Source organism: Equus quagga, chromosome 1 (genome assembly GCF_021613505.1).
Source record: "Equus quagga isolate Etosha38 chromosome 1, UCLA_HA_Equagga_1.0, whole genome shotgun sequence".
Lineage (NCBI taxonomy): Eukaryota > Metazoa > Chordata > Mammalia > Perissodactyla > Equidae > Equus > Equus quagga.
In genome coordinates, this window is record NC_060267.1 from 92055899 (window position 1) to 92080583 (window position 24685).

Consider the following 24685-nt stretch of genomic DNA (forward strand, 5'->3'; position numbering starts at 1 on the left):
CTAATGAGGAAGAGAAAAGGGCTTGCTGACAGTCCCCATTGCAGGCAAAAGGCAGGCCACATTTGGCTTCACGTGGTGGGGTCTGCAACAGGACTTCGTACGCTCATCTTTAACCCAGGGAGTGAGGCATGGCCTGAGAATTTTACAGGTGTGCGCTTCCATTCTCTTAGCTCCTGACATCACTTTCCAGAAATCAGAAGGCGAGCGGAGACTCAGTTTGGCTCTGCAAAGTAGCGCCCCCTCCTCACCCCCCTGCTTTGTCACATTGAGGGAAAAGACCTGGGAGGGCTTCCCGCCTTCCCAACAGACCTCTCTCCGCGGTGGGCATTGCTGCTACTTGTGGGCAGGAAAACACACACAACACACAGTAATTGCAACCACCTAACGAATGCCAGAGAAAGGACGTCCTGGAGTTCGACACCAGAGCGACTCAGGGAGAGAGTTCCTCCAAACGTATGGTGCGAGCTGGTGCTGGCAGCCCAGTATTCCCGTCTCAGAGGTGGGGCACAGCTACGGCACCTACCACCATAGTTAGGGCACTGGAACTATTTTCTGCCTGAGAAATCCCCTTAGTGATGGTCAAGGAACCTCCTTGACCACATCCCTGTTCGCTCCCCATGCACTTGTACTGCTGTTTCAGGTTGAGCCTTTCTGGATAATGCTGATGACCAACCCTCTGCCCACCCCGCCACTTGGACGGGAATAAGCAGACAGCTGACGGCAGGAGGGAATGTTTACCACAGTGTTCTCCAACGGTGTCTTTCTGGGAAATGCTACAAGCAACGTCAATCAGGACACCCGAAATTGAAGTGGGTGGACAAGAAGGAAATAGAATTCTGAGAAAAAGCTGATACTAAAAAGCAGAGTTTAGAAATGTCGCCACCTAATTCTTCTCTTTTGGCATTTTGAGTTTGAGATGCTAAACATCATCCCATAAATCGCACCAGGCCTTCAGAATCTGCAACGGAGAAAGTGATCTCAGCTTCGCTTTCAGTGCAGTCTGGCTGCCCTCTGACCACCACCATGGCCTGAGACTAACACAGTGAAATGAGCACGTTGCAGTCACCCCTCCACGATTCCACAGTACACATTCTTCATCCTCTCTACCAACGTCTTCCGCAAGCACGAAGATATGAAATAGACTTTTCTTATTTTTACAAAATCCCAAACCCTTTCCATGTGATGATGGTTAGTTGAAAGCTTTATTGATATGGGATTAAGCTTTATTCTGTACTACATTACATTCCAAGATATTCCTTAATTTGACAGCAAGCAGACAATGCTTTGGCAGGGAAGAGAGAGGACTCTCCAATCCCCTAATTCTCACCAGCCCCTGAAAAAGGACAAGGACTTCGCTAGCTGCTTTTTGTTCTAATCACAAAGCACTACCACCTGTCCCCAAACTGTGGTTCTTTAATCCAGTACAGGGCAATATCAGAGGTCCAGTGGGTTTAGCTAAGAATAGGTGAAGGGAGAGAAGATAAAGGGACCTCAGAAAGGCCTCTGCACTTATACAGACAATGCGCCACTTACCAAGGGAGATGGCCTCCGTCCCTATGAACGACCCGTTTTGCTGCCTCAGATGTTATGTTAGCCACAAGAAAGGGTCTGGTGAGTGCTCCTAAATCTCTCCAAGCAGACTAATAGCAAACCGTGAACACTGCTTCGGTGTGTTTCTAGTTTTAAACAAATACAAAGAGCGCCTGGCAGGTTACTTTTAGGGGAGGTGGAAGAAAAATACAGCACTGTCTCTCCACATCTGTGCTTCACCAAATCTGTGTTTCACACATTTCACAACTTCCTAATAAACTTTCCGCTTGCATTCAAAAATACTGAATACCACACAGAACGTTAAAAAGTACATATGCAAAGGCAAGCCTGTGCAAGCCCCTCCCTCATAAAAGGTATTTGAATGGAAATGGGGCCATTGTTAAAAGACAAGCTTCTGGGTCTGCAGTGCTGGCAGCCCTGAGGTCATCGCCCCCTTTCTTCTGAGCCAGAAGAAGGTAACTTGTTGCAACACCAGAGGACACTGAAATAAGCCAGGTTAGAAAAAGGAAAGAAAACTGTTTTAATGTTCCTCACTGTTCAAGGGAAACAAGATGCAGATAATGACCAGTGTTCTTTCTCCTTAGAAGGTTTTTCAAGCTGCTGCTGGGGGAAAAAATGACAAAAGCAGTCAGCCACGGACAAAGTTAGCACTGACGGCTGAGACTTTCCGCACGCTGAACCCGTCAACGCGTCAGGTCTGGCCCCTCCGATAAGAACACTGAGAGGACAGTGCAGGCGCCGGCACAGAGCCTCCGTGAGACCTCAGGCTTCTCCCCTTCAGGCCCCAGGCCAGGAGGCACGGGTCTCCCCACTGTGCTTCTGGAGCTCGGCAGGGCAAAGGAGCGCTGGAAGGCTTAAGACGACGATTTTCTCTTTAAACGAACTTTGAATTTTGGATTAGTTTTAGCTTTACAGGGAAGTTGCAAAGACGGCACACACAGTTCCCATGTACCCCCCACCCAGTCGCCCCAGTGTTAACACCTTTCACTACCAGGTACACTTGTCACAACTAAGAAACTAATATTGCTCACTTCTTCTTAACTAACCTCCAGCAGCTGTTGGGACTGCACCAGTTTTCCATGAACATCCTCTCTCCATTTCAGGACCCAGCCCAGGGTAGCACCCTGCGTTTGGCTGTGATAAGATTACGACGTTTTCATGCTTATCTGTGTGCAGTTGAGTGCGGGCCCCTCCCCTGGCCCGAGGCCTAGGTCCTTTGTGTACCCTTTCACTGTGGAGGGGTCCCGACGGACCTTCCGCCCGGTCTGTTAGAGGGCTGGTCCCTCACGCTCCTTTGCTACAAAAGCCTTACGCTCAGTGCTTAAGGGGCACAGGGTTTCTTTTTGGGGTGATGAAAATGTTTTAGAAGTAGAGAGAGGTGGCGGTTGCAAAACCACGGAATTGTTCACTTTAAAATGTTTCATTTTATGTTCTGTGAATTTCGCCTCAGTGAAAAAAAAAAAAAAGCTTTATGTTCTCTGAGCTATCACTCAAGTGGGAATAACTTGGGTCCAGCTTTCAAAATCATGACCCTCCTCCGCATCAATCCGTCAAGGGCTTCTCACTGAATTGAGAATAAAATCCAAATTCCATCCCAGGACCCAGAGACCCCTGCCCGCCCCGGGCTCTGCCTCCCACCTCCACCGCACGCTCCAGCCACACAGGCTTCCAGCAGTTCTTAGGCACGTTCCTCGACACAAGCTTTCCGGGCGGTCGCATCCATCGCCTGGGACTCTCTTCCTGAGGCTTTTCAAATGGCGGGCTCCTTCTCAGGCTTCCCGTCTCACTTTAGATTCTGCTCCTGTGACTCCCCAAGGTGAAGGAGACCCTCCTGCTGTTCCCCCATCACAGCCCCCAGTAACGACCTGGAGTTATCTTATTTCCTAGGCCTCCTTGTCTGTCTTGTTTTTCCCTGTATTCCTAGCACCTAGCAGAGTGCCTGCCACATGGCAAAGGGGCTCATTAAACAATTGTTGTTGAACTTGATGAGGCAATGAATGAAATTACAACCCACTCTATTATTTGCACTGCTGGATGAAAGCAGAGACAGAGAATGGATGAGACAGAAGAAAGCGGATGGTACCCTGTTGGGGAACTGGCCTGAGTGCTGTGGGAGGTGCTGGGAACCCTCATAAGCCCCAGGAGTTGAGCTGGTCCAGGGAAGGGACCCTTTCACCATCAGAAATTGGGAAATGGATTTTCTCTAGTCACATTTCACGTTTTCTGACATTTACCAAACAGTATTTCATGAGGAAGCCCAATATTTGAAAAAGATATCACCAGAGCACAGAGTAGGGGTCGGGGTAGGGTGAGGGCAGGGCCATCCTGCTTCCCTCAGCCCGTCCCTAAGGCACCTGAGTAGAACACAAGGGCTCTGGGAAACTGAGTTAAAACTGTGGGTCAAACTTGGAACAACTCAAAAGCCTCTGATTTTTTTTAAAGGTATAATTTGCATATAGCAAAATTCACCCTTTGTAGCTGTATAGTTCCATGAGCTGTGTAATCACCACCATAATTCAGACAGAGACTATTTCCAACACCCGGACCGTTCCCTTGTACCCCTCTGGGGACAATCTCCTGCTCTCACTCCCAACCCCTGGCAACCACTCATCTGACTTCTGTCCCTAAGGTTTTGTCCTTTCCAGAATGTCATATAAATAGAATCATACAGTAAGCAGCCTATTGTGTCTGGCTTTTTTCATTTTTTAAAAAGCCTTCGATTTAAGACCAATGTTTATACCTCAAAGCATTCATATTTCCCTTAATGCCTCCTGAGTAAGAAGCGAAAGTAGACTTACCTTCTGGAATACCTGATAGTTGGATTTGGACCATATATCAAGCTGAGGGGAAAGAGAGAAAAGTATCATCAGCATCAATTTTAGAATTCTGGACTTTAAGAAATGATGTTGTAACTACTACTAAGCTTGGAAAAAAACAAAAAACAAAACCATGATTATAGAATAACAGAATCCTGGGGTGGAAAGGATCTTAAATGTCCTGCTTGAATTTCTTCTTTATCCACCTGTCGGTGATCTAAGGAGACTACATGCAAGGATGTAGAGAAGTCAACCTGAGGCGCTTGTAGCATCCAAGGTCCCAGGAGCTGAGCCTCCTGCTCACTTTTCTCACCTTGACTCCTAGCACGGTTCCCTTGCATCACTCAACATGCCAAGATCAATTGTGCCTCAGGACCTTTGTGCTTGCTGTGCCCTTTACCTGGGTTGCTTTTCCCACAAACCCTCACATGGCTCCTCCTCCATTTCCTTGAGCTCAAATGTCGCCTTATCAGAAAGGCAGTTCCCACTTACTCTAGCTAAAATATTATTCCCATACCTGTTGTCTTGGTTCTCTTTATCCTTCCAAAAATTTAAAATTTTCATAGCATTTAAGACTGACTGAAACTTGATTTCTTTCGTTTACGCTGTCCTGGGTCGAGACCCAGCATTTCATAGGCATCAACAGGTCTTTGCTGAGTGGAGGAAAACTCCCAGCTCCCAGCTGCTGAGCATGTTCCATGCCAGGCCCCGCACCAGGCCCTCCACACGCTCCTCTCATTTAATCCCCAGAACAAGCCGCTACAGCTGGTCCCATGAGCAGCTGCTTTCCAGATGATGCGACAACAGTTCACAGCCATTCAATTGCCCAAGGTAATCTGGAGAGGCTTCTTACAAATGGTCTCACCTGGTGGTGCTCAAACTTGGCTGGTGTCAGACCCCAGGGGGAAATGTTTTGTATTTTAATGTACAGATTCCTTGGTCCCTCCCTTGGAGTGTGTGAATTAGTAGGTTTGGAGTGGCTTTGAACGTGCTCCCCAGGTTAACTGTGATGGCTGGTCCGGTCAGGAACCCTGGATCCAGGGCTCCTCTACTTCACCAGTGAGGAAACTAGAGGTCTGAGATGACATGCAGGTAGGGCTCAGAGCATACCCAGGTCCAACCTCCTCTGTCCACACTTGGTCCTGCACAGGGCACTTCAGTGGCTCATTCTAACCAAACCATTCTAGTTTCACAGTTTTGTATGACAAATTAAACCAGTGCCTTCTCACTGTTTCAAGAGTTTGGAACAAATTAAGTTGGCAAAAATAGAATTACCCCCAATACAGTGCTGGGAGATAGCTCAAGGATAGTGCAGATAAAAGAGGGACTGTCAGTATGCCCCATGGGTGCTAAAAAGTCACCTTTAATATATGAGTTCAGGAGTTGAACAACCTGAAACACTTGGTCAATGGGGCTCTTGGAACCTGCCTTTGGGGTTGGCTAGTGGTCAAGGTAGAAACCTGAGATGTGGCCATTTAAGCCTGCATGCTGTGTTATTGATTTTGAAGCACATGGGAACACGTGAAGCAATCACGTGGGAAGAGTCTCTTAGAAGACAGGAACTGAAGCATTGCAGTTGACATGGGACAGGTTCAGAGGTGTTTCTATTCTGAGGAAAACACCAAGCTTGGCTTTCTGAAAATAGTCCTTGGAAATTAAAAGTTGGGCTGTGAAGAGGCATACATTCAGTTCTCCCTGGCTTCTTCCTGTTCACAATTAGTTTCATGTAAGTTTCACTGTGTTTGAACATCGGTAGGACAGTCCTTGAGGGGGTTAGGAGGAGTGAGGAGGCCACTCTGGACTTCCGCAGGGCTCCTGCTGGAGGGGGCGAGCTTTAGCTAACCCAAGTCCAGGAAACATCATGGGAGAACTCTGATGGACCAAACACTCATTCAGATTTGTCTCTCTCCCCATCACCACTGCTGTACCATCTCCTTCCTGGATTTCCACAAAAGTCCCCTAACTGCCCCAGCCCCTTCTACTCTGGCTAAACTGCTCCCCAGGAAGGTGGTGTCACTTTTCAGTCACTGCCCCTGCTTAAACCAACTGATGAGGAAAGAACTTAAAAAAGCTTCAGAATTTTAATTTGACAGGTCAGCAATCTGTAGGGGAAAAAGCTACATGTTACCTCCAGATAGCTCTAAAGGAAACCTCAAAACAAACATGAAATTCGTTCCGTAAACCATCAATTCTGTTGACGAAAACTACTGCTGAGCGGCTCTGCTATTTGGGAGGACGAGTCAGGCTCACGCTCCGTTCTTGGAGCGGCAGTTCAGTCCGGGGCTTCAAAAATGCAGCATTTAAAGATTATTCAGAGATTGCAGATGAATAAGAACGACTTTTTGCATCTTTTAGTTCTACCAACTCACTGCCAAGATGACAGGGAGATGCCAAAGATTCTAAATCTAAACGTTAGGAAGAGTAACATCGAAGTCTGAACTGGGAACTAAGTTCTCCTTTCGGTTTAAGCCCACAGCTGTTTCTTCTTAAGTTCTCCACTCTTTATCCTCCTGCCTGTTCACATGACACACAGGTAGACCAAGACATAAACACAGGGCCACGAGAAAAGAAAAAAGAATCTACATACAGACGGAAAAGCTACAGTTTTTATTTAAAAGAGATAATTATTTTAAAAAACCTTCAGTACCTGTAAAATGTTTTAATAGAAAAATCATCTCGAGAGAAATATGCATAGGTTTAATTAAGAGATGGACTCTCCAGCCTAACTGGCTTCTCAAAATACACTGGGCTTATTCAATCTAAGCATGTCGCTCTTTTTGAAAGGTGGTTTAAACATTATTCAGGACCCTAGGGAACCGTTCTGACCATCTGGGACAGAAGGATGTTAGACAATATGCCCTGTTTACCAGGTGCACACGGTAAGAGCGGATCCAGTAACAATGGGTTCCCCTTTTGCTGTGAACACACAGCAGGAGGTTTGTACTTGATTTTCTGCTAGATTTATGCCAAAGAAAGCCATTTAAGCAAGCGTTCTGGAGTCAGTGCCCTTCTTCTCCTCAGGGCCAGGAAGGTTTCAGAAATTCATTTCAGGGAGCCGGGACTCACCCAAGTGAATGTAAGCTTTATCTTATTTGCTGCAAAGGCGGAGGTGGCTACCAATTTTTTGCTGGCTGCGATATTCAAAGAGGAGCATTCTGGAAGCTGTAAACTTTCAGCCTGATGAACGAGAAATTATTCTGAACCATAGTTCAGGAAAAAGAAGGTAAAGCACCCCTCAGTATTCTGGGCAAGCATCAGAAAGATCTTAAAATAGAAAAGTCAACCTTATGGTAATTGGTGGCTGAATCTGCAGTCTTAAGAGCAGCTCGGGGACTCTGGGATTGGAATGAGTATTTTAGGTGTGGGCATGTGGTCCGCTCTCAGGTAAAATGAAAACAAACCCCACAGATGACCAACTGCTTTAGCATAGACACATGTGCTCTCAGGTCAAACATCAAGACATCAAGGGCGCTCTTGATACACAGGAAGAACGTGTGAAAATAGTGACAATCAGATTTACTCACTGAAAAGAAAAATCAGAACGACGCGATGTCAGCAGGCCAGAGAATTTTAACTACGACAAGGACCCCCACCATCAGAACCTCTGTCACAGCCAGCGAGGGCGGACAACATTTACTGATGACTATGCATTTAGCCTGCACTGTACCTGTATTATCTTTTTAAGTCCTTCCAGCCAGTGCATAAGGATGCTAAAATTATTTCCACTTCATGGATGAAGAAACTGAGACTCAGAGAAGTTAAGCAAATTGTCCAACACCACAGAGTAATCTGTAGTGGGGAATTCGAAACCAGGTCTGTCTCCAGAGGCCCAGCTCTTAATCTGGGAGCAAGACTGCCTTTCAGCTAGAACGCAGACGGAGTGTGGACTCGGAGCACCCCCTAAACTGTCACAGCTTTTCTGGGGGCACTCTTACAAAGTTCAACGTGACAAATCTGCTTCGAGGCCTGCTGATGTGACAATCATCCCCACTAAAGGTCATTTAGCAGCAAGTGAAGATTTTGGCAGCTTATCAGAAAGTTACCAATTCTTCCATTCAAAAAATAGTACAATAAACCATAAATTATCTAAAATTGACACTTCCACATAAAACCTGTGAGCCTCACAGGGACTTCAACTTTTAGAGCTTTTATTTATTAGTAGCTTTATCTTGCAAGGTCGACAGGAGATGCGTCAGTAGGGCACAATGCTGAAAACCAGCAATGGTGATGGAATTCTCCACGGTTACCCAAGGTTTCAAAATCATAAACTGCTATTTGGTCATCTTCTTAGGTCTGCCCACTCTCCTCTGGAGGATAAGAAGTGAACAAGTCTTACAAGAATGCAGTGTTACAGGTCTGTTATTCTTCAACTTTTCACTTTCAATCAGGACATACATTTGTTACTAAAAACTGCTGAAAGCACAATTTCGGGGCATCCTCTGCATATGAATTAAACCGGATTCCCCTTCTCCAGCTTCCCCCTTCCCCCGTAAGTAACAAGAGGCCATTTTTCTGAAGGTCGTCTGAACAATTTCAAAGGCTATAACAAATCAAAATGTTCCCTGCATCTAATATCAAACGGGGCTGATGCCAACACTTATTAGAGAAATCAGATTCAAGCTTCCCCAACCCCCTCAACCCAAACACACACACACATCCAACTTTGAAGTGGGAAGAATGCAGGGATCAGAAATTACCCTGGAGACAGCTCTGGCTGTCTTTGAAGGTTCCCTTTGATACCACCATTTCTTTTCCTCTCTTACGCTAGGAGGCTAAAAGCTGCCTTTTTTATTGATACGGGGTAATTAATGAAGCTATAGCATTAACATAACCTAAATCCCCTAATAAGAAAAATTCAACCGAGACACTTGGATTTCTTCAGTTAAATCTGACTGGTACAAAATCAGGACAATGGCCAGGTAGTCAAAGTAAATCTGCCTTTACAATATGCTGAGTCATGGCTCTTTGCTCCTCCCTGATTACAATGAATAGCAAGTCTGTAACTCCTAAAACCATTTTTATATTTTAGTAGAGGAATTAGTCTACTGGTGCTTGGTATCAAAAATATGCCATCACAGGAAAAGGTGGTTGTTATTGCAAAGTGCAAAGTGATAGCCTTCCTGGGATGTGATGGGGAACAGCCTGCCAGGCCTGGAAACTGCGGGTGGCGCTGGGCCACTATTGTAGCAACAGGGCTAATCAACCCTTTCAGACTCTGCCGGCTGCTTTGGGTTTGGAGGGCATGGACAGCTACTTCCGCAGAGACTCAGACCTCTGTAAACCCAGTGAGGCTTTCCAAGCCACACCCACTGTGTCAGTGGCTGAGCTCTCCGAGACTGCAGTAAACGCCTCCCCTCCCCCACCCCCCCAGCTACCACTTAGGCATCAACTCAGCGAACGCAGGCTGCATCTTTGGAACAGCAAGACTGCAAGCAACAACTTGTTCTTGTAGACCACACCTCAAACTCCAACGGCTCCTTCCAACGTTGCATTTTATTTGGGAGGTGCTCGACATTTCAACACATTAACTGCATTAATGCTTAGGTAAATAAATATACATATGTTCACATATACCAGTATCAGTATTCAAAATAGAACACCAACAATGTCTGCATGACTTTATTTTTATCCTTTGTAAAGGGCTCCGGAGAAAAGGGGCTAATCAAATTGGCTGGGATTAGCTTCTAGGCAGAGCAGTCATTTGAGAGCTTCTCTGCCAAATGTGGTTAACGGACCTTCAAACAACAAATGGACTCGGTCCTCTCAATCTTGCTATTCCCAGTTTTAGGGTCCCTGCTTACACTTTGGCCACTGTATGCGGTTGTAAAAGGGAGCAAGAGGCCTCACATTCATGATAGGGATCATAGTAGAATTCAGCTCCCAGACACACACATTTTCTTTCTGATAAACAGAGGACCCACGCTAAGCGCTCCTTAAGAAAATACGTGCCGTGTGCGCGCATGTCTCCTTTATTCTTTGATTTATTTACACCTTCACTTCCTGCTGCTTCTTTTAGTCCCTATCTCTAATTTTTGATTCTCCACTTTCCCATTCCTGCTAAAGCATTTTCACATCCCAGGCAGACCTCTTCATTATCCCCTCTCACACATTATCGGGCTTCTACTGTGTTCCAGGCCCTGAGGGATGTCCTCAGGATACACAGTCACAAGACAGGTGGCCCTGGGAGCTCCTGGCAGATGAAGGTCTGAGATCTGGCTCAGTGTGACTGTGGCAGGTCACTTTAGCGTTTGAGGTCTCAGTCTCCTTATCTGGAGAGTGGGTCTAGGACTCAACCCCACCGCAAGCAGTGTGCTCAGCACAAGGTCTATGAGACCAATGCATGCAGTACGGTTAGTACTTTCATTAATTTCAAGACAGACATGCAAACAAATAGTCAGAATGTAGTAATTCCAGTATTAGGAAGAGATTGTTCAAAACGCTATGGATGTGTTAATGAGGATAACTTGTGCTGGAAGCAGAGGCAACGCCAGGCCTGCCATCTCAAGAACCCACGCGAAGAGTGTGTCAGGTGGACAAGGTGGGGAAAGCACCTCAGGCCAAGGGCACAGAGGGTGCAAACGCATGAGAGTTCAGCATGTCCTGGGAGCCACAAGCAGCACATAAGGAAGACGAAATGTGTGTTAGAGAATGATGGCAGGGGGGTCAGAAAGGGAAGCGGGGCCAAATCACCAGGCATTTCTATGCCTTGCTAAGGAGTTTGGATTTTATTCTATAAGCCAGAGTTTTCAGAAGTGTGTTCTACAAAATGCCAGTGTCACAAAATGCTCTAAAAATCAAGGAAGAAAAGAAGAACTTGGTGGTCAAGTAAGTTAGGAAAATATAGCCCTCTTGGGAGATTCATCAGGCACCCAAGAAAACCAAAACCACTAAAAATTTCTACAGTCAGGAACCTACTAAACTTTCTCTAACCCAGTGTTTCTCAAACTTTTTTGACCATGGACTGCTTTGTGCCTAACATCCAGTCACACCCTCCTTTCCTACTTTGGGAGGGCTGCTTTGGGCAATGAGGAGATGATGAAAAGCAAGATATCATGTGCTTGGATGTGCATCTTATGAAGATAGCTCTGGAAGCCAAGTCAAGGGCAGACTGCGGGACGGAGGGCAGACTGGGGACTGCGGTGAGGAGGCTCGCGCCGTCACCCAGCGGAGAGATAGAGAACCGAAGGAGCGGGGACAGACAGGACGGCCCAGCTGGAGAGAGGGTCAAGAGGGAGAAGTGCCAGAACGCGCTGACAGACTAGCTATGTGGGGAGAGGGGGAGGAAGGTGGAGCAACTGGGTGGTGACACAGTTAGCCGAGACAAGGAACAGCAGAGGGAAAACAAGTCCAGAGAGGAAGCCGATGAGTTTCGTGTTGGCCAGGCTGAATCTGAGGTACATTTAGGGAGAGAAGTCCGTCCTAGACACAAATCAGGAGTGATCACTATGGGGGTGACACGTGAAACCACAGGGGTGGACAAGAATGGCCAAGGGGCATGAGAGGAGGGAGACGAGAACCCCGGGGATCTGGGAGTCAAGAGCAACTGAGAGGGAAGGAACCACGTAAAGCAGTTGAGGAGGAGTCATCTGAGAGAAATTCTAGAAGTATACACACGAGACTAACTTCTAATCCCCTTGTTTTAAGTGCAGAATAAAAATTATACTTGTTATCAGTTCAATAAATTTGAATTTACCAGGTGGCAAAGTGTTAAGAGCTTTCTGTCTTATTTAGGACACTTTTAGTATGGGGCAATGAAGTAAATATAATGTTAAAGATATCAGGCAAAGTAGGTAAAATCTCTCCTCCTTGTAATCTGAATTCAGAATACGCTTCATCTGCATCCTGAATTTGGCATCTCTGACAGCATGGTCATTGTTGTTACTTAACTTTTTCTGTTTTATTCTTTATCTCCTCCATTCACTTGTACGTCCTTGGAGAGCAAGGGCTGTGTTTCACACACTGTGTGACTATAAACTTGTAAACCTTGAACAGAGACAACGCAGAACCACGCCTCTCAACGACCGCCCACTCAGGGGCTCTTGGCCAGGTACGCACCGCCCCAGGGTCGATTCTGCTGTTGCTAAGTAGTTTGGAATTTCTTGTTTAGAATTGCTGTCAGAGTTCATGAATCATGCACACGTGGATCATACCTGTCCTGATTATGCACTTTATTTTCCACAGTTGCTCCAAAGACATTTTAGTTTTTCCAAAAAGAAAAAGGAAATCTCCTCTTAAGGCATGTTTTGCTCTCAACGGGGAGAGTTGCGAGAACTTGGCAGAGTCCTTGGAGTAAGAGTAGCTTCCCGGGCTGACAACACTTGTGTGGTTGTGGAAATACTGGATTACTTGTTCAAAACACAAATCTCACTACTTCCTGGGTCACAGCTCTTATATAACACACTGTTCTGTGTGCTAAGCGACATTTGTCACCTTTTTTTGAAGAACATCCTGTCCTCATTATAATGTGGCCGTTGGGTGGTGAGTGCTAGCACTAACAAACTTTTAAGTTTTAATGGATTCACGAAGAGGAGGGAAAGCTCCTGAGAGAAGGGCACACAGAGGCCCGGTGCTGGGAAGTGAGCAGGTGCGTCTGGGTGGGTACCTCAGGCAGAGTGCTCATTCCGCTCGGGAAGCAAACACAAATGAAGGCTGTCAGCTCCCATCAGCATCCTCTGATGCTCTCTATAGAGCCATATGGACAGCGTGTAGTCAAGAGAGATTAGGGGTTCACACAGGTGAACTTTCCATGAGACAAATCACCCATGGAAAGAACTTATCCTTTTTCAACTGCAGTATTCAATACGTGCTGCTGTGGATAAGCGGCTTCCTGAGGGCTCCTCGTTAGCTTCGTGGAAAAAGATTGTCGGCAGGTTGTGTGTCAGACTAACTCGAATTTTCCTCATGATTCTAGGAAACGCAAAATGCCGAACCCTGGGCTATTGATGTGCTGCTCGACCAGGCGAAAAAAAAGAAATCCATCTCCTCAGAAGACACATTTAATGAGGCAACTGGGGTCTAAGGTGATAAATTAGAAATTCAACTAAGGGCATCAGGCTTAAAGGAAAAAGCAGAAGCTTGATGAAAAATGCAAGGGGGGAGAGAGAAATGTTTTTTGTAAAGCATTCATCTTTATACTGATAAAGCTATGCTTGTTGATCATTTCAGCTATGATTGCTAGTGTTTAATGTCATTCATCTGGGACTCCACTACATTTGTTCTGGGATACGCAAAATAAAGGAAGAAGAAAACAAAGACTCCGGAATGCTTACCTTGCCATCTTCCGTATAGACATTTTCATTATACCCCTTCACTATTGTTCGATCGATGAAGAGGCTCCGCATGACAACGATCACTTTCAACACCTTTCCCAAGGTCACCTGTCAAAACACATGCATGTAAACATGAGAGTTTACACTTGAACATGCAAACCACATGAAGTTGGGCAGGACTATCAGAAGAAGGCCCACCTCTCCCTCCTGTTCCGAGAGAGGCACAGAGGACACTGAGGGAGGTGCGGTGGCTGCCCCTTGTACTGGCACCCTAACTATCTAAGAACAAACTCACAACAGCAAATTCTCCCGTTGTCACTTAAAGATGGTGCGGGCCCCAAGTCATCTAACTCCCCTGAACTTATTTATATTGTTGGCTTATAAACCTCAGGAGAAGTTCCATATGTTTATTGTCTGCTGGATAAAGTAACATTTCCTTTTATTGTCTTCTGTCTTAAGATTATCTTCTTCAAGGCCGTCCTAGGATCCTGGCATTCTACGGTTTGGTGAGCACATCTGTTTTCATATTACGTCATGGTGCTATGTACACCCATGGAACACACAGAGAGTACAATAGAGAGATTAAAGGCAGGCACCAAATATCCCTTGGTTGAACTATCTGTTTTTAATAGCTGGTAAAAAGTGGAGAAGCAATACCAAATAAGTTCTGAAGGTAAATGAACAGTAGCTGAATTTTATCTCCAAAAGGGAACATCATCCTGGAAATACATTTAAGTGCTTTTACTCTTAGAACCTAAGCACGTATTATGGATTTTTAAAAAAACACCTTAAAAAACTGCAGTTTCATATATGCCAGGGAAAAAGTAGCCCGCTGTGCTTGCTGGAACAGGCTCAGTATCAAGAACAGAAACAGCACCCTCCTTCCTCTCAGCGGCTCACATAAGCCTTCTGACACTTTGCCTAGCCCCTTCTTTGCATTTCCTAGATAAGACCCTAGAGGCAGGCTCCACACAGGACCCAGCCAAGGCCACGGTCCGGGTTGTTCCCATGAGGCTCTGACATTACAGAACAAGTGGAAAGGTGCCCTCCAGGGCTGAGTAGGACAAGAACCTCTGCCCCACACAGCGATCCCGGTCCTGCAACTCCAGCATGCCGTCTGCTTCTGGGGACGCCACCTTCCATCATCCTGTCCTTACTTCCCCATTCCTGGCGGTTTTTAACTGTCTCCAGCAACAACCTTCTTTTTCTGATTAGTCCAGGGTATCAATGAACATTCTTAATATCTGGTTCCTTCAATAACTTCTAGTGCTAAGCTGATGTTTCTATTTGTGTGCCGAAAATGGCACAGGTAAGAAAAAGACACGACACATTAATTACATTTAAGAGAATGTTAATAAAAACATCTTATTTCTCAATAGTACTTTAAAATTAAAGAAAAAAAATGTTTTTTCTCCCTAAAGCCCCAGTACATAGTTGTATATCCTAGTTGTAAGTTGTTCTAGCTCTTCTATGTGGGATGCCGGCACAAGCATGGCTTGACAAGTGATGTGTAGTTTGCACAGAGGATCCAAAGCCATGAACCCGGGGCCGCTGAAGCGGAGCCCAGGAACATAACCACTCGGCCACGGGGCCAGTTCCCCAAGTAATTTTAAATACTGTTATGCCACGTAACATTTAATGGGTCACTTCTCATATAACTGAAAATCACTATTGAAGGACGCCAATAAACCACCAAGGTAGGAACAGCAACTCTGCCTCTAGCTTACATGTAGTCTACTGGATGGAAGGGAGGGAGGGAGGCAGAGAGGGAGGGAGGGAGGGGGGAAGGGAAAGAAATCAGAGTTGTAGTTTTGGCATTACAAGCACTGACATTAACAGCCTCCGCTAGGCTACCGCGGAGGTCCATGAGACCTCCTCCAACAGGCCACTGCTTTCAACTGCACACTTTAACTCCCTGTGCTAATAAGCGCAGATAACTAAGCAATTGTTTCCTTAAAAAAACAAAATCGAGCTGACTTTAATTAACTCATAAATTGCTTCAGCAATTTCTCAAGTTTCTCAAGATAGAATTCAGAAGAAAAACACACTAAATATACTAGAAATTTTATACTTAATTTTTTTGTTTTTAAAAGTGAATTTTGGTATTTTAAAGTTAACTAATACTAAAACAGTTAACTAATAAATGCTTATTATGAAAAAATCTAAAGTTAGAGAAAAAAGGAAGAAAATAATTGTTAATAGTCTTCCCATTCAAAGATAATCACCATTAACATTTTGGGGTACTTCCTTTCAATCTTTTTACTATCAAAGATTTATAGTTTTTGAATTTTTAATTTGTTTATAATTGAAACTATATATAAAATTTCAAATCAAATTTTTATTTAAAATTATGACATAAGCATTGTTCCATATTGCTGTGCAGTCTTCAAAAACGGCATTTCACACTGCATGGCATTCTTTTGAGTGGATATACTATCATTTCTTTAACCATTCTCCTATAGTTGGACATTACTTGCTTCCAAACTTTCCCTAAGAGAAATACGGCTGCAATGTGTACTTTCGTTCACCAGGCCTTTGCTGCGTTTGGGATTATTTCCCAAGGATAGATTTGTAGAACTGTAATTACTGGGGCAAACAGTACAAACATATTAAGGCTTTTGATACACTTCTCCAATCGCTAACCATGAGGGTTCTGCCCAGCAGAAAGGTACGAGCACACCTATTCCGCTCCACTCTTGTCAGCAACGGGTGCTACTAAATCAAAACGAAACAAAATGAAAATCCCCCTCCCCCGCCTGGAAGTACCAATTTAATTTCTTTAAACCTTTTATTATGGAAGACTTAAAAACAGGCAAAAGTAAATGAAATAGTATAAAGAACCTCTGTGGACCCACCCCAACGTCAGCAACTACAGCTCTTGGCCAATCTCGTTTCACTTCCGTCCCACCGACTTTCCCCTCCCTGTGCTATTTCGAAACAAATAACCGCCATGGATGGTATCATTCCATCTATAAATATTTCAGTCTGCATCTCTAAAAGATAAGGGCTCTGAAAACAAAAAAGCAGAACCAGATGCCATCCCACATCTAAAACAACAGGAGTTCACCAATATTATCAAACCCCAGTTCAGTCAGTGTTCACGTCTCCAACAGCCTCATAAGTGCCACATTTTAAAAATTTGCTCGTGTCAGGATCTGAACATAGTCCACACAATGCAGTTGGCTGACATGGCTCACAAGTTTCTCCCACACTACAGGTATCCCTCTCTCTATCCTCTCCCCTCATTTTATTTGTTGAAGAAACTGGGCCATTTTTTCTAGAGTTTTCCACAGCCTGGATTTTACTGATGGCATCCCCGTGGCGTGCTTTACATGTTCCTCCTTACTCTGTACTTCCTGTAAACTGGTAATTAGAGGAGATTCAGGCTTGATTTTTTGGCAAGACTACTTCATGGGTGGTGTTACTGTCTAGGAAGCACTTGAGGTCAAGCATCTCAGCATGTGACGCTGGCAGCGGGGACGCGTTAGTTCACCAGGGGTTGCAGACGGTCGTATTCCAATGCGATCATTCTGTCTTCATTTATTAGTTGGAACATTTTTACAAAGAAAAACTTCCCCTCATCTATTATTTGGTTACCCAGTGGTAGAGTTTATCATATAGACAGGAGAAATGCCCAGTTCTTTCCCTTTATTTACCAGTTCTCAAAACAATGCATTGGTTTACTAGTTTTCTTCCAATGTGATGGGTTGGTTTTTTTGCCCCCAACATTCTTATAAACTCACGGATTTAAACACATTTGATGTATTTTTATCTGATGCAATTATTCTTCTTACTGATGCTCAAATTGTCCTGCTTGAGGCCAGTGGGCATCTCCTTGAGGTTGAGTCCTTTCGTCATCACCTTAGTCTTTGCTGGCTTCCTTGCTATCTGGTACATGATACTCTAGGCTTGTCCTGTACAATTCCTGCCCGAGGCCATGAATCAGCCATTTCCTCAAGCAGCTCTGGTTCTCTTCAGTGGGGAACGGTATTTTAAGACCACAATCAGGGCAAGAGGGGCAAATAATTTTTGATAGGTTAAAATTTTGGTTTTTCATTTTATGAATCTAAATTAGAGTGAATATTTTCCTTTTCACTTTTTTTCTTATCCTATATTCATTTACATATTGAGGTTTAAGTGTTTTCTTTTCTAATAAAAAAAAGACACTCCACAGTCATACTTCCCCATGACTACTCCCACCCCCCAGTCACGCCTCCCTGCCATGGTTCCCACTCCCCAACAACGCCTCCTGCTACTCCTTCCACCTCCACTCCCACCCCCACCCCGTCAGACCTCTCCCCACTCCTCTTTGCTCTGCTCTGCTCAAAGTCCTGGGATAGGCTGGTTCTCCAGCCGCACCCTCGTGCGCTGTGGCTTCACAGAGGGAAGGTGTGTGAGCGCAGGAGGCTCATTAGGAGTACCCCAACGGCTGTGCCTTTACCGGCTGTAGTAGCTTACGGACAGGGAATGCCAGGAAGTCTTGCTCTGGTTCACTTTCATTACCTTTCCGGTCCGTAAGGCTCTATGAAGCTTGTCAATTCTTAGTTTTTACAGAGCCAGAAAGGACCCTGGCACTGATCTAGGTTGAATATGCAGAATATGGCTTTCTGAATTTTCCACATGGTTGTAATAAAACTGTATACACAACTTTGAGGCTTTGGAACCAAGCCTCAGCTGTGCTACTGGAAAGCTTGGCCCAGTTACGTACCTTCTCTGAACATCAGTCTCCTCCCACCTAAGGGGGAGAACAACAGCTCCATCTCAGAATGGCTACAAGCAGTCACTGAGACGATGCACTGATAAAGGGTGTGGCATAGGCCTGGCACAGAATACGTTCCCAGGGGCAGCTACTGTTACTCAGCCCAAACTCTGGTCTAGACTTCGCAGAGGAAAAATGATTTGAAGCCAGTCAACATCAAAGCTGGAACCGGAACAGCTACTGCCTCCAGTTCAGGAACTTGCCACTTACGCTAATTTACTCTTTTGCTGTCACACCGGGACTAAAAGGAAGCTGCAGAGCGGGCGACAGTTGTGGGCACTGAGGTCTAAACAAAAATGTGCCTCCTGATGAATGACTACCAAGCAGAAAGAGGCTGCAGGCACAAGTGTAGGGCAGTTTAGGGGAAGATACGAAGCTGCCACGTGGGCTGATCTAGCCAGACCTCACTGACTCCCAAAGGAGGCCATTCAGTGCGAAGGTCAAGTGCACTGAGATTCAGTGTCACTTCTGCCAGTTCCAGGCAGTGTGACCCAGGACAAGTCAAACAAGCTCTTCTGCCTGTTTACTCAGCTGTGAAATGTGGAGGGGCCTGGTGAGGAAATCAAATGAGACGATCCATGTGAAACACATGGTTACAGGTATGGTGCACGACAAAACTCAACAGCTGTCAGCCTCGTTTCTCTTCAGAGTGTGGTGTGGTAGAAAGGGTCAGATGAGCCCTTTGAGCTCTGCCATCAAGGAGCTTAAAGCATGTTCTCTAACGTTCTTTCCAGCCCTCATTGTCCAGCCCTCCTCATTTGGGAGACTGATATGGCAATGAATCATATACAGGCCAATGGACACTACTCTAGAAACTAGCCAACACTGGCCACAGTCAGAGGCAAAACGCCCAGGGACAGGAGCTACAGGTCGATTCTTGGCAACTGCTATCGGATACCACAAATAAAGCTAATGCCATCTGGTAATGAAGCGGCTTGCTGTTGCCAAGGTAACACTTCTATACCGAGCAGCACATTTCCAAAGAGCTCACTCACTACCCCTCCTGTGTCTGTCCCCGTGAGTGTTCAAATGGCAAGTTGTGAAAAGTCAGAGGAAGCAGCGTGCTTGCTCAACAGGAACCAAGGTGCACTTGAAAAGGAAGCTGGTAAGCCTCTCATTGGGGCATAACCCTTCTAGGGAAGTGCCCTTAGAAATGCTGTCACTGCCTAGCCCCTTGTCAGGGCTAGCTGTGCTCTGGGCAGCTGCGGCTGAATTGATGGTCTTCTCTATCTGGAATTGTTATCTCCATGGCAGGCTGCGAGATGCTGCAGCAGCGAGGGGGATGGGAAACTAAGAGGTACAGAGGGAAACTGGCTGCTGCTTCTTTCTAGGAAAACTGTAAAACTGGATAAAGCCTAGAGAAAACTGAGTCAGACCAGTCGTAAAAGGCTGAAACTCTGGCAAAGCCGTGAGAGAAGATAAACTGGCTGTCACAGCTTGGAAGAAGAGGCCACTAGCACTGCAAAGAGCAGGGCAGTAACCAAATCATAAAACGAAATGGGGCTATGTGACTTGGAAACCAAGAGGTCAAACCAAGGGATCGTCAAAGATAAAACTGATGTTCTCCCATGCTAAAGGCCACTCGTTTTGCTCAACGGGATGAATCAGTTGTGCCTCTGATGATAAAATGCAGTGCAACATGGTGTAAGGTAAGAGAGGAAAAATGAAATTGGAAAGCAATTCCCACGTATGAACTAGACTTGAGATACAAAGTCGTTACAGGCCCAAGAGGTGAACGATATTTTTCCTTTTGACAAAGACCCAGGAAAAATGAGGCAGACACGTTGACTTTAGGTTCTGTCTACCAACAAGTCAGACAATCAACTTATCAGCAAGGCAAGAGAGCACGGAAGTTAGGTTTACGGACTCTAGGAGAAAAAGTGACCTGAGTTTAGATCTTGGCTCTGCCCTTCCTGGCTGTGTGATCTGGGACAAGTTACTTAGTCTGCTAAGCCCCAGTTTCTCACCCGTCAACCAAGGCTAAGGCAGTTGTGAGGAGGCGATTACAGCAGACATGTGACGTGCTTAGCACCATGACTAATGCATGGCAAGAGGTCCATCAGCGGTCAAGCTGCGTCACTCTCTTTAGGCCCCCTGTCATCAGGAAAGGCAGCATGGTGCAGGGCCAAGAGCCAGGGCTTTGGAGCCCAGAGGCCCAAGTCCAAGTTCTGCCTCTGTTGCGTACAGCAGTGCGGCCCTGGGAAAACCAACCCACATGAGCTCCAGCTTTCTCGTCTCTAAAACGGAACCCTTTATAAGGAAGGACTGGACAGCTAGTGCTATGAAGTGTCTGGGGGGTCACTACTGGCCCTCACTGCATGGTAGCAATTGTTAATATTACTGCAGTCATTATTTTTAACAATTATTAAATACCTCACCTAACAACATCAAGTTTATTTTCCATTAGGTGGCTTATTCCATTGATGAGTGAATTTGAATCATTTTTAAGAGCCATCGATGCTAACAATTTGAGAACTTCTGATCTCCCTGAACTCATTCCTCTCTTCTAAAGGCAAAACTGCCCTGGATGGGGGGGGGGGGGGGGGGGAATTTCATCAAAGAGGACTTAACCAATTTGCCAAGTCTCATTAAAAGGTTTCACGACAAGGTAGGGTTAAGAAATAACTTTCCATTTCATACAATAAATATAAATTTCCTCACAACCTTCGTCTCTCATCCCTCTGTGTCCCCCTCAACATTAACAAAAAAATTCACAATATTATGGTATGAAAAATCCCCCAAATTGTCAAAATAAAATTTAGTTCATTTTAATCTATAAAACACACACTCAAATATATAACATAAAGTCTTTCCAAGAAAAAGGAAAATATGCCTGTATAAAAATAAGGCATCCTGATTTCAAAAAGATCTTATAGGAATGAAATGGGATACAGGTGACAAAAGGAGAAGCTGACTATTGTTTTCTCAAACACACTGAAAATGGCAAGTTTCTCCCAATAGACTTGAAGAGGAACCCTCATCGGCACACACTCTGACTTGTCCCCTGTACTGAACAGGCCAGTAAGGAAGCCCACGGCACTCAGTGTTCCTGCCTTGCTGACCCCACCTGCTGCTCAGGGAAGCAGCTATTTTCTGTTCTGGGTGGAACTAGCTCGCCCTGGTGTAGGTACCCAGTTCAAGGGTGACTCTACATAGTGGTCTGGGACAGAAGGCTCGCCCATATTGGCTAGGCTGGGTAAACTGCCTCCTTCCAGAATCTGGACTGGAGAACATGGAGAAGATTGGGAAGAAAAAACAGCACTACTATGAGAAGGAGGCCATGTAGGAAGAGAGCGGGGGAGGAATGAAGGGAGGTGGGGAGGAGGAAGGGGGAGACAGACAGACGGATGCACACCAGAACCTAGAGCTGCCTTGGATTGCAAATGGCTAGCCTTTCTAGTTCTTTCCTTCCTTCTACCCAACAATTATTTTTTAAATACATATTATGTGTAGGCAAAGCATTAGGCACACAAAGATAAATGAAATAGATAATCATGGAGCTAACAGTCTAGTGGAGGAGGCAGGCAACAAATAAGTATATAAGTAAATAAATATAATTTGCAAAAAGTTTTGAAGAAAATGAACAACAAGGGGAGAGCTTAAAGAGAGATTATTTAGGTAATCCCTATGAGTGAAAAAATGACATTTAGATCAGATAATTCAATTATTCATTAGTTCATTCAATTCACTCAAACATGTATTAAACACCCACTGTGTGCAAGCATTGGTCTAAGGATTTGAGATGGAGCAGTGGACAGGACAACATATCATGAGTGTACATTCTTGGGGGGGGTGTAGGCAGACAGTAAATAAACAAAAAATATATCACTTGTACGGGGCCACGAAGGCAATAAAGCTGGACAAGGGGGTTGGCTCAAGTTCGGCTGAAACCTACCGGGTGAGACCAAGCAGGTCCCCGCAAAGTGCTGCGGCAGTGCGGCCCAGGCTAGGAGGAGCCTGTGCAAAGGCTCCCAGTGGGAAAAGACCGAGTGTCCGCGGACCAGACGGAGGCTGGCGGGCAGGCAAGAGAGCGGCAGGCACTGGGTGAAGGAAGGCTCTGGGAAGGAGGTTAGTTTGAGTTGGGGTGAAATGGGAAGCCACTGCCAGGTTTTCAGCAGAGAAATGACATACCTGATGTGTGCTTTTAAAAAACATATTCCTGGCTGCTTCTTGGAGGTATCAAGAGAAGAAGCGGGAGCCCACGAGAGGGGACGATGGCAGCTTTGACTAGAGTGACAGCAACAGAGAAAGTGAGAAGCCGAGAGATTTAAGATAGAATCGCATGATTTGCCGATAGACTGAATGTGAAGGAAGAAAAAGGGGGAAACAAGGAAACTTCTAGGTTTTTGGCTTAAGCATCAGGTAGATGGTTTTGCTATTTACTGAGATGAGATGAGGAAAAAGAGGAGAAAAACAGGGAGTGGGGAAAATCACTTCCCTTTTGTTAAGTTGAAGATACTTTTGAAATATTTAAGTGCAGAGATGTTAAATGGGCAGTTTGGACACTGGGGCTCAGGGCTGAGGTCTGGGCTAGATAGTTCAAGTTTATGAACATCATTAACAGGCCCTCGTTTTCAAGGTGGCCTGCGTGAATTCAGATGAGCTGAAACCTACGCAACTGAGCACATTATCTGGGCTCTGAGGGGCTCAGGGGTGCTCTTCCCTGACAGAAGAGGGTCTGCGGACTCAAACAGCAACTGTCCCTTTGACCACACTGATTTAACTCCAAGTGAAGGTGGTCCCCACACAGATCTGCCACCTGCCACCTGCATTAGCATGGTACCATGGTGCCCTCTGCGGCAAACTCGGCCCCGTTATAACTCCCCTTCTTCTGTCCATAACCTGTTAGGCAGCACTTGGCTTTTTAATATTTCAACTGTAGGATGTGCGCCAATTTGACCTTGATGTAGAAAATTTAATTCAAATCAATACGTGGACAAGGTCACTTTAAAATCCAATTAATATGAATGGGAAAATATGCCCTACAGTTCTGTGAGCTGAAAATGGAATAGTTGCAAGTTAACAACAACAAAAGAGACAGCCACACAAGCCTGGTTGGTCCTTCTGTGTTTGATAATGCAGCTAGCTCTTTTCTTAAATACATGCAGTAGTTAGAACACTGAAAAACTTTTTTTTTTTGGCTTCTATTTAGGGTAGCTTAAAATTAAACTGTAGTTTGTTTGAAGAAAAACATAAAATGTACTGAAAACTGTGAATTCCTATAACCCGAGTTTAAATAAATTAAACCCTGGACTTCAACTCGCCCCGGAATCCCTAGAGAAATCTAAGGCGGTGACATTTTTGGAACAGCAGCAATCTGCACATGACAGGGCACACACACAGCACTGTTTGCAGTGATAACCATCACAGAAGGGGAAACTGAGGTACTGGAATTTCAGTCTCATTCCCACATGTGTTCTGTAACCAGGACTCAGGGCACTTCCTCCTCCGATTTACCACCCCTCCCTCTGCATTTCGCTCCTCATTAATGAGAAACGTTTATTTTATACCAACAAATGATAGGAATGTATTATTATTACTGGGTTCTTCTGGGTTGTTCTCTTTTCCCTCTGCTTCATTGCTATCCCAGTTGGAATCTCAGCTTTTCCACCCTTGAACCTGGTTAGAATAGAATATAAATAATCAAGTATCCATCTAAAGAGGAAAAAATTGCTTTGTAACTTCAAGGAATGCTACAAATGAGGTAAAACTGGAATGGGATATTAGGGGGTGCCAGTGAAATATCATAAATCTATTTCTCAATTTATTTTACATTTGGATATTAAAAACAAGAGGCTGCTGAAGGGACTGCAGCTGAGCTACATGAGGAAGGTCCCACACTTTGGACAGCTTTTTCAGCATCCTGGGAATCCTCACTGATTTGAAGTGCGGATGTCCTGCAATGTGGAGCTGAAAAGGAAGCTTCAACCTAAACACTGCCAGCTAAGGTCACGAGGCAATTGTGTGAGCGTGTGTGTTCAGCTTTACAGGTTACACTGCAGCAACAAATTAAAAGCAGCCCAACTCTGCAGCCAAAGGACAAGCTGCTGCCTTGCACAGTGTCTGTTCTGTTCCCCCTCATGGACTGGTTCGGAGGATCATTTTGCATTCTCCTTCATTCGAAAATCATACAAGCCAGCAGACTTCCCATCCGTCCCTCGCTTTCCCCACCAACCTCGAGTTACCTCATCTGCTGCTAGTATTAATGCTCTTCACACACTCATTATTCTTTAATGATGCCTGTTTGTAAATAGCAAGATGGGATGCAATTAAACCATGAGAGGCTAAAT

The 24685-nt window shown here is 45.2% G+C and overlaps 1 protein-coding gene across 2 annotated transcripts in view; it reads right to left on the minus strand.

Moving 5' to 3' along the window:
- Nucleotides 1–24685, minus strand: part of MED27 (mediator complex subunit 27) — a 192440-nt gene that overhangs the window by 17363 nt on the left and 150392 nt on the right. For both annotated transcript variants that reach the window (XM_046637728.1, XM_046637737.1), the window contains exons 5-6: nucleotides 13637–13744; nucleotides 4350–4391 (exon numbers count right to left, since the gene is read on the minus strand). In XM_046637728.1, the coding sequence (XP_046493684.1) occupies nucleotides 4350–4391; nucleotides 13637–13744 (150 nt within the window). The remainder of the gene's footprint in view (nucleotides 1–4349; nucleotides 4392–13636; nucleotides 13745–24685) is intronic.